The following is a 9,392-nucleotide window of genomic DNA, read 5'->3' on the forward strand; positions in this document are numbered from 1 at the left end:
ACGTATCTATTCAGGAGCTAATGTCAAATCTCATCATGTCACTGTATGTCTGGCTAATGTTTGAAATATGATTACTTTTTTTTTTAAATAAAAGCAGTGGTTACTGAAGATTAAAGAAACTCAATACTTTTTTAAGAATTTACTATGGGGCAGCAAATATTCAAAGTACTTTTGAGCTGTTATCTCACTAAATTCTCAAATGACCTTAAAAAGTTAATAAATGTTACTATGGTGTCATTTTACTGTTGAGGAAAGTGAAAATCAGAGAGAAAAAGTAACTACACCCAAGGTCACACAGCTCGTGCCTGATGGAGCCAGTATTCCCACCCTGGGTCTGCCTACTGTAAGTGCCTTTAATCAAAGATTTACTGCAATCCCCTGCATTATTCAATTTGGTCATTTAACAGATCTCTTTTTAGTGCCTACATGAGTAAACAAAATTAGAATCCATTCTCTCTTAGGCTAACCTTCTAGTGAAGGCTTGTGTTTTAGGTACATGCAGCAACTGAGGTCACAAAGGTAATTAGTAGTGAAGCTGATTCTTGCGTTTAGAAGCCCTAACTCACATTGCAGTGCTTTTCTCACCAAGAACATGTGGATGTGACAAATATATCGTGTTATTCAGGAACTCTGGCCTTACGTTATGTGGAAAAGATTCAGACACAGTGAACATGCTAGGTCTTTTCACGTACGACTTTTAAAATTTACTTCTAAATTTACTTCTAAACATTTATGTTCATTGTGATTACTACAAGTTTGGTATGCTAACATTCATGATTTCCTTTACTACCGGTTCTAAAACCTTGTGCTCGCATGTCAATACATTGACTGAATAATATGGATCTTGGGCTGCCCCTGTGGGGATGGCCCTTATGCATGCTTCAGCCATTAAGAAGCTTCTGACCCTTAGTTCTCTTTTGCTGGATTGTAACAATTCTGCACTGCTGAGATATAAATCTAGTGACTGGATCTACAAAACGCAGAGCGCCAGCAGCGCGGTACCCTGGGTACAGAGGCCACGCAACCATACTGTTCCTGTGCTCCCAATCACAACAGAGCCATGGCATTTACCAAAAGTTTTACTTATATTTATTTATACAATTTATAAATGTCCATACATGCAATAAATACAATTTATAAATGTCCCACTGTTTTGGCTAACATGAAAGTAGTTTCATTATTTGCACAATTGTTATTTGCCTATGTTTTGGGTAGCTCTTTGGAGCAGCTTCCATACACTTCAGATAGACTTTATATATTTAAAATAAACACATGCACACAAACATACTCATACATACAAACACTCACAGACACAAAAGGGACCATGATTTGCCCAGTAAGAGCAATTTGGAAACTAAAATGTATTCCTGGCAAGTTTTCTGACTTTGAGATCCTATTCCCCTAATCTTTTCCTTTTTTTATCTGCCTTAAAATTTCAGGTTGAAAAGGCTTCATACTCTCATAAACATTTCAGAAAACAACCGAACTCTCCAGGTTACTACTCTTATAATTGATCAGCCCAGGAAAACCTTAGCTTGTCTAATAGAAACTTTATTTGGATACTAATGATTTAGTTACTATTATATGAAATGAAAAATACCATATTTTCAGTTACCTTGATAATGTAACCCTAAGTATAATTTGTCTTGTGTTTGAATATTTCTAACGAAGGCACAAATTATTCAAAGATTAAGTGAATGCACCTATTTATTTTATATATGGAAATCAAAATTTCCTAATTCTAAGAGTAAGTAAAAACATGAGTTTCCACAGGAAATATCTATATAAACATCCTATTAACTGTTCTTTTAGCTTGTACATTTTTTCACCTTCAATCCAGCTTCCACATTTCTGCCAGACATACAAGTCTGAAATATAGTTCTGATGATGTTATTTCTTTTGATGTCTCACAACAAAAAATCCAAAAATTTATCTAGCATGGTCCCAGCTTTCTATCCAACCTTCCCAAAGAGTCCTCCTCCCCTCATCAATATACTTTATGTTTTAGAGCCAGGAGACCATTAACTGTTCTAATACATTAGGCATTTTCATGTTGCCTCCCCGCCCCCGCCCCATATGGAATGACTTCTTTTCCATACACGGAAAAACTCCATTCATTTTTTAAGGTTTGGTCAAATGTTATCCACATTGTGATTACAAAATTTCCTCTATCTGCTCATTTATTCATATATTATAGGCACACATTACTATACAAATATGCACATTATTAGCCGTGCACATATTGTTAATTTTCATTTCTTGAACTCACCGAATATTTGAAAAATCAGTTGAGTCATGTAATCATGTGCCATTATATATGCCTCTGTGAAAAACAAGTCTTCATTTAACTTTCACAGCTACACAAGGGTATGTTTCTAAGTTTTGAATTTACTTCTAAATATGCTTTATATAGCTCTTGTGACTGAAAGAGAACCTTTTGACATCATATTGATCCGAAAGGAAAAAAATGCATTATTGATTATGCTTACAGTCTTAAGATATTTATTTATCATCCACCAGTTTTGCAAAGGTGTTTACTGAAATGGCACTGCTAAATCATCAATTTTTTGATGACAGGAAATGTTCTTGAAAATTCATTAGGAGGTTTGCAATATTATATGTTTAACAAAGCCCAATGAAATCATACATTTAGAAGTTTTTCAAAGGTTCTGTTCTCAAATGTCTTAAGTGTAAAAGAAAGAACTTTTATATGTGATACACTTAGAAAATCTTTAAGGAATATCAGAAAAACATTTCCAAACATCCATTTTAAAGTTATCTTTTCTTGCCATGAATTCATTTCAAAAAGATAGCTGTTCTCTCATTCACTGATAAAATAATGTCCTTATCTTGAAAGTGGTGGTTAAGTTTGTTTAGTTAATTATCTTCTAGGTAGCCCATGCTGACAGCCTGTTTTTCCTTCTAATATGTCTAGGGAAGAATTCAGACAAAGAGAATAAGTGTTAGCACTGCCATTTTCTTGTTGTTTGCTTGTGTTTGCAATTAATAATCTATGGTCTTCTTGCAGGATAGTCTGTAAGCCCTATGCTGATCTTATTAGTCTTAGTTTAATTAAAAAGAGATAATATATCTGGTACACCAGACACATGCTAACTGAAATACACAGGAAGCTGAGAAAAGAACTCCAGGATCACTTATGCTTCGTACAGACACACTTAGATCATTGTCATTGCATATATCCATTATTATTAAAGCTTATTTCCTTCCTTCCTTTTAAAAATAAAACTAACTTATTAAATCCTTAGAGAAAACCAATAGTTCTTTAATCTATGATTTCATAGAACTCTGTATGCACCTTTATTACAGCTCTCATTACTTAGTATTTTAGTTATTTACGCATTGACGGAAAATGAAATTTTCTGGGGCGGGGGCTAGTTTTTGAATCTTAATACACAGCATAGAACTTGTATCTTGATAATAATCAACACATTTTCTTTGTTAAATCAGGGAATAAATTAATGGCTCTGTCCCACTCAAACCTAAACACTAAACTATACTTATTAATACAGTTGTATCTGATTTTTGCAGGTACTGGTCCTATATGGCTGAATGACGTATTTTGTTTTGGGAGAGAATCATCTATTGAAGAGTGTAAAATTAGACAGTGGGGTGTGAGAGTCTGTTCACATGATGAAGATGCTGGGGTCACTTGTACTACGTAATGCGTCATATTTTCATTCACATTTATGAAATTGTCGCAAAATGATTTTTATTACTTTGCTTCATTAAAATTGGCTTAATGAATATTTCAGATTAAGAATTTTGTTCACAGAAAAGGAATATTTAAAAATCACTGGATAAAGATATAAAATACCTTCATAATTACTGTGTGTCTATATCTAAACAATTGTAATTTCTCTAGGTTTTTAAATGGAATTTTCTAATATAAGGACATGTATTGAATTGAATATATTGAAGTGTAAGACTTCTAAATTACAAACGCCAGTGATAATGGAAACACATCCCCATCACTGGCTTCACCACAAGATTACAATTTTTTGTCTTCTTTGTAATCTATTTAGCTGATTTTAATGTAATTACTCTTTGAATAATGAGAGGGTTGGAAAGGTTTCGTTTGTGCCAAGTTGGCAAAATCTCCAATCCATACAGATTTCTAAAGAAAGAATCTTATGCAGCTCTCAAGATGTCTGTGCAATAACTTGGCTGTTAGATAGCAAGGTTCATGATATGTTTTGGCTATGATGAAAAGCTCATCGTGTTTTACATGTTCATATATTGAGATGGTCATTAATAACATGGCTAATAGCATGCTCATTAACAATAACATGCTTATTTGACATGGTCATGTATTGACAGGTTTTTTTGTTTATTTGTTTGTTTGTTTAGTTGAACCATAAAGTTAATTGGAAGCAGGACATATAAGAAAAGGCACAGGCCCACCATCGCTGTATGTGTCCAGATAATTAGTGGATCAAAAATGTCATTTTCAACATGGAGCTCAGTTTGCTATGCATTTTAAATTAAGATGAGTAATTACTTTGTTATAATTCTAGGACACTGTGTTTAAAAGGTAAATATATCTACTTACTCCATCTTAACTAACTGCATGCAAATGTCTGGAATGCAGAAGGAAGTTTCAACAACCCTTCTCTGGAGTCTTTCATGAAGTGAGTCAATATTTACAACCAGAGAGACAGAGAGAGAGGCATCTTCAACCCTAAAGGGTTGATGACCCTAATCATGCCAAAATAGTGCCAAGTTCACCGTGGAACCCAGTGATTGTGCCCTGCTATCAAGGTGGACAGGCAGAAAGACCAGCAATTGCTCTTGAGGTTCAACTGAATCTAATCTCAGCCCTGAAAAACATAATTTTCATGTTTCCTAAGCCCAGCTCAGAGAAACACATGATTAGAAAATAGTATGAGTACAGAATGGCTCTACTGTTCTTTTTATTTGAAGCAGTAGAGATCAATTGGAGGCTTTCAAATAGCAAGGCATATATAATGGGCAAAACATTTTGGGGTGGAGGGAGAATGGAAGTGGAGAGGCCTGCATGAATTAATAATAGTAATCTGACATGAAACTACCAGGGTCTGGATAAAGGGTTTAAAAATAAAGATGGACAATGGGTAAATCTGAACTAAATTGCAGAGAAGGACTAGTTTTGAGCTTGAAACACCAAGAGACAGCATCCTGAAATTTCTTAGTTGGGAAATCAGTTTAGCTTTCCTGAGGGTTCCAGTCCAGCTGTAAGTTTTCAGTGTTTGAGAAGGGGACACCTGAGGTTGACTTAGCCATTTGAGCGACATTATGTCACCACTTTCTCTTACAGATGTATTGGCAGATTATTCTTGAGATGGAGACTGGGTCCTTTTCCCAGAGGCTTATTTTCCTGCTGGTGTTGGAGGGCTGCCTGCAGAGGTGGTGGGCAGCTGTGGCTCACCAAGGGGACGGGGACTCCAGTGGCATGGGCCCTGAGAAGTGCCCACCGGTGCGAGCCCTCCTGGAGTCCGCCACTAGCCCCACCAAAGAGCCTGTAAGCCTCTACTGTTCTTTCTTCAGTGATGATAAGTAAAAGCATGGGCTTAAGCATTTTTTCATATCCTGAAGTCTCACCTCACAAATAGTAACCAGATAATAGACCCATTGCCCTCTCACTTGCAAAGGCAAAAATGTTGCCTTGGAATTGGGACTATTGGGAATGGTCTGCTGAAAATGGATTTATAATGCTACATTCCTCTACTTGTTGAACGTAGGTGATTTTCTCCAGTGGTGTAATTTTGTGGTTAAGCGTTGAAGGAGTGCCTTAGCACAGAGCCAATCTGCAAATGCTGGGAGAGGCGGGTTTTGTTGTTACTGTTGCTGTTGTTGTTTGGGTGTGTTTGGGTTTTTTTGTAGGGTTTTGTTTATTTGTTGTGTTAGCTCCCAACATTCAAAAATACTAGCTGAGCACAAGGTAAGGCATAGAGATTTCAGTGACTACTGACAACAAGGAACACAGTCTTTGCAAAATTGTTCAGGGAAGTAACTAGACAAATAGATTTCTACAGCCTTCAGCAAACAAACAAAAAACCCAATAAATCATTGAGAATCTCCTTTTCAGAGGTACCACATTATAATGTTCAAATGTCCAGTATTCAACAATAGCAGCAAAAAAAAAAAAAAAAAAAAAAAAAAAAAAACACAAGGTATATAAAGAAAAAGAAAAGTATGACATTGAAAGTAATATAACTTGACAGAAAAGTTCAGAGGGAGTTTCGATGTTGGGCTTACTTGACAAAAACTTTACAACAGCTGATAAATATGCTTAGAAAAGAGAGAGACAGAATTAAAGGAAACTGAAAACAGTGTACTAACAAAATCAGAATATCAGTAAAGAGAATTTTAAAAAAAGAAAAAAAGCCAAACAGAAATTCTGGATCTGCAAGGTACAATTACTAAAATGAAAAATTCACTTGAGCGATTTAACAGTGCATTTAAACAAAAAGAAGATTTAGCTATTTTGAAATTTGGAAAATTGAAATTATTGTCTGAGAATGAAGAAAAAAGAATGAAGAAAAGTAAAAGTAAGGTAGCTGTAGGGCACCCAAAACATGCGTAGGAGCCCCAGAAATAGCAGAGAATGCAAGAGAGAGAGAGGGGGATATCTGAAGAAATAATGTGCAAAACTTCCCAAATTTGATGGAAGAGAGGAATATACATATCTGAGAAACTCAACAATGTCCAAGTAGGATATATTCAAATACACCCACACAAAGACACATCATAATAAATGGTCGAAAGACAGAGAATCCTGAGTGCAATAAGGGAGTAGTAACTTGTCATGTACAAGGGATCCTCAATAAGATTAACAGCCAATATCTCATCAGGAACCATGAGGCCAGAAGACGAGGTTTAAAGTGCTGAAAGGAAAAAAACATTAACCAAGAATTCTCTATCTGGCAAAACTGTCTTCAGAAATGAAGGAGAAAGTAAGACATTCCCAGATAAACAAAAACTAAGGTAGTTTATTACTACTGGACCTGCCCTATAAGAAATACTAAAGAGGTGTCCTTCAGGTTGAAATGAAAGAACACTAGAAATTAACTCAAAGTCGTAAGAAATCAAGCAGCAGGAGCAGGAAAGTAGCTTTTTCTTTTTCTTTTCCATAACCGGGAGATGTTCTACTAATCACTGATAATGGTACTAGGAACTTTGAATTTCTTACAATAAACACATATTATTTATATAACCAGATTCTTTTAAAATTGAAAAATAATAATTTTAGAAATTATCTTGTGCCTTATTTTCATTTTTTTTTCAGATAGTACAATTGCAGCACAGTAAAACAGATTAATTGCCAGAGATTACCCAGCTCTTAGAAGTCACGCCAGGTTTCCCTGTTCTCTAGTCATTGTTTTTTCAACTAAGCAGGAATGCTTTGACTCTCCCATAGACTTATGGGCAAATCACCTTCTACATATTTTGTTTCTTGAGTGCAGTTCTACAGATCAGAAATTACATGGCTTATATAAAAGGGGAAGAAAACTCAATAATCTCTGACTCTTTCACAAGAATGCTATGGTTAAAAAAAAAGATTTTAAAACAGAAAATGTAAAGCAGTGTCAAAAAAGTCATATATGACAACAATAATAGGTACGGTAGTGTTACCCTGCTCTCTCCTCCTCCAATCTACTAAAAAACAAACACAAAACAAAAACAGACAACAAACCCTGTACTAACTAGGTCAGATCCTCCCTGCCTCCTCCACTATGCTGCTGGATTTACAACGCATTGATGTAGCTACTAAAGAACTGCACTCTCCAGGATCTTCTCTCTGTCGTATGTTCTTCTGGTTTATCATGGACCACCAAAGACGTTTTTGTATGGGGCTGAGAAACTGAGAGTTTAGCAGCAGCCATGGTCCTTTTCATGCTCAGAAAGTCGCTGAGGGGCAGCAGGGCACCGACAGTGTACACAGATGGTGCTGCTATTGACTCACCAGGTCTGCAGAACAGCGGGGCCTGTAGCTCCTGAATTTGAGAATATGAGAACAGCTGTGCCTTCTACCATCCGGGTGTCAATGGGCCCCTCCTGCCCTAGGGACCACTTGCCCGCCCTGCCCCCACACACCCCTGTGCACTGCAGCCTTGCTCCTTCCACCCTTTTATGGCTTCTGTGAGGCCCATTTCCCCCTTTCCCCAGCTCCTGCAATTTCTCTCCCACCTGGGCCAGATGCACGTTGAGCTCCACAATTAATTTACCACCTTCTCCTGTGTGCCAGCCCCCTGGGTCATCAGAGTTGGAGGAGAAACTAATGCAGGTTCCAGCTCATCTCCATGGGTTCCCATTTTGTCCTTATTCTCTCTCCCAGTTCCCATCCATCCAACAGCCACACCCTGATTTCAGACCCAGCACCAAGCACAAACACAACAGACTTGCCTTGAAAATGTAATCAGCAGTGACAACCCACAGTGGCGTAAGATTGAATCTCTTGAAGGGAACAAAGGAACAGTTGCTGTGGGTTTTGAGACTGTGGCCTTAGGCAGAAAAAGGCACTGGAGAATATAGGACATTTAATAATTGCAGCTGTGGACTCCATATTTAGATTCTCTTCCAGTTTGTAAAGCATATAAGTAACACATGGAATTGTTTTGAACCACTTTGGCTGTTGAACATGTTTTCTGAGGGCAACACTATGTTGAGACTGAAACCCATGGGCCCAGGTTTTAAAAGTGGTTACATAAAGTATGAAACTATTGTGCCTAGGTTTTTCTACAGAAATGTCAAGCATCCAGAGAATTTTTAAAAGGGAAATTACTACATTATTTTTATTTTTATTTATTTTTTTTTTGGCTGCGTTGGGTCTTTGTTGCTGCGTGCGGGCTTTCTCTAGCTGCTGAGAGTGGAGGTTACTCTTTACAGTGTGCTGGCTTCTCTGTGCAGTGGCTTCTCTGTGCAGTGGCTTCTCTTGTTGCAGAGCACGGGGCTTTAGGTGCACAGGCTCAGTAGTTGTGGCACGTGGACTCAGTAGTTGTGGCTCACGGGCTTAGTTGCTCCGCAGCATGTGAGATCTTCACAGACCAGGGATCGAACCCGTGTCCCCTGCACTGGCAGGCAGATTCTTAACCACTGTGCCCCCAGGGAAGCCCACATTATTTTTAATAACTCTAGAATTGAATGTAACCCTAAAGCTCTTCGAGGTTCCCTGAATGAAAAACTTTAGAATTGTATGCCTAGAGTAATTTTAGGTTAGGGAGAAAAGAAAAAAAAAAGATTGAAATACATTTGTTAATCACCCATTAAGAGCCTCCCTAGAGCCAAGTAAGTTCAATCAAACCTACTGGAAAACATTTCAATTTTTTCCAAAAAATGTCTGATGTTTCATAACTTACATCATTTCCCTAAAAAGACTAATAAAATTAATGACA

At 37.1% G+C, this 9,392-nt stretch overlaps 1 protein-coding gene across 1 annotated transcript in view; it reads left to right on the forward strand.

Annotated features, from left to right (window-relative positions):
- MSR1 (macrophage scavenger receptor 1) overlaps positions 1–3,692 on the forward strand; it is a 58,983-nt gene extending 55,291 nt beyond the window's left edge. Inside the window, exon 9 of the mRNA XM_057697350.1 lies at positions 3,550–3,692. Coding sequence (XP_057553333.1) covers positions 3,550–3,683 — 134 coding nt within the window. The 3' untranslated portion in view covers positions 3,684–3,692. The remainder of the gene's footprint in view (positions 1–3,549) is intronic.
- The last annotated feature ends 5,700 nt before the right edge of the window (positions 3,693–9,392 follow it).

This window comes from Hippopotamus amphibius, chromosome 10, assembly GCF_030028045.1.
Source record: "Hippopotamus amphibius kiboko isolate mHipAmp2 chromosome 10, mHipAmp2.hap2, whole genome shotgun sequence".
NCBI lineage: Eukaryota > Metazoa > Chordata > Mammalia > Artiodactyla > Hippopotamidae > Hippopotamus > Hippopotamus amphibius.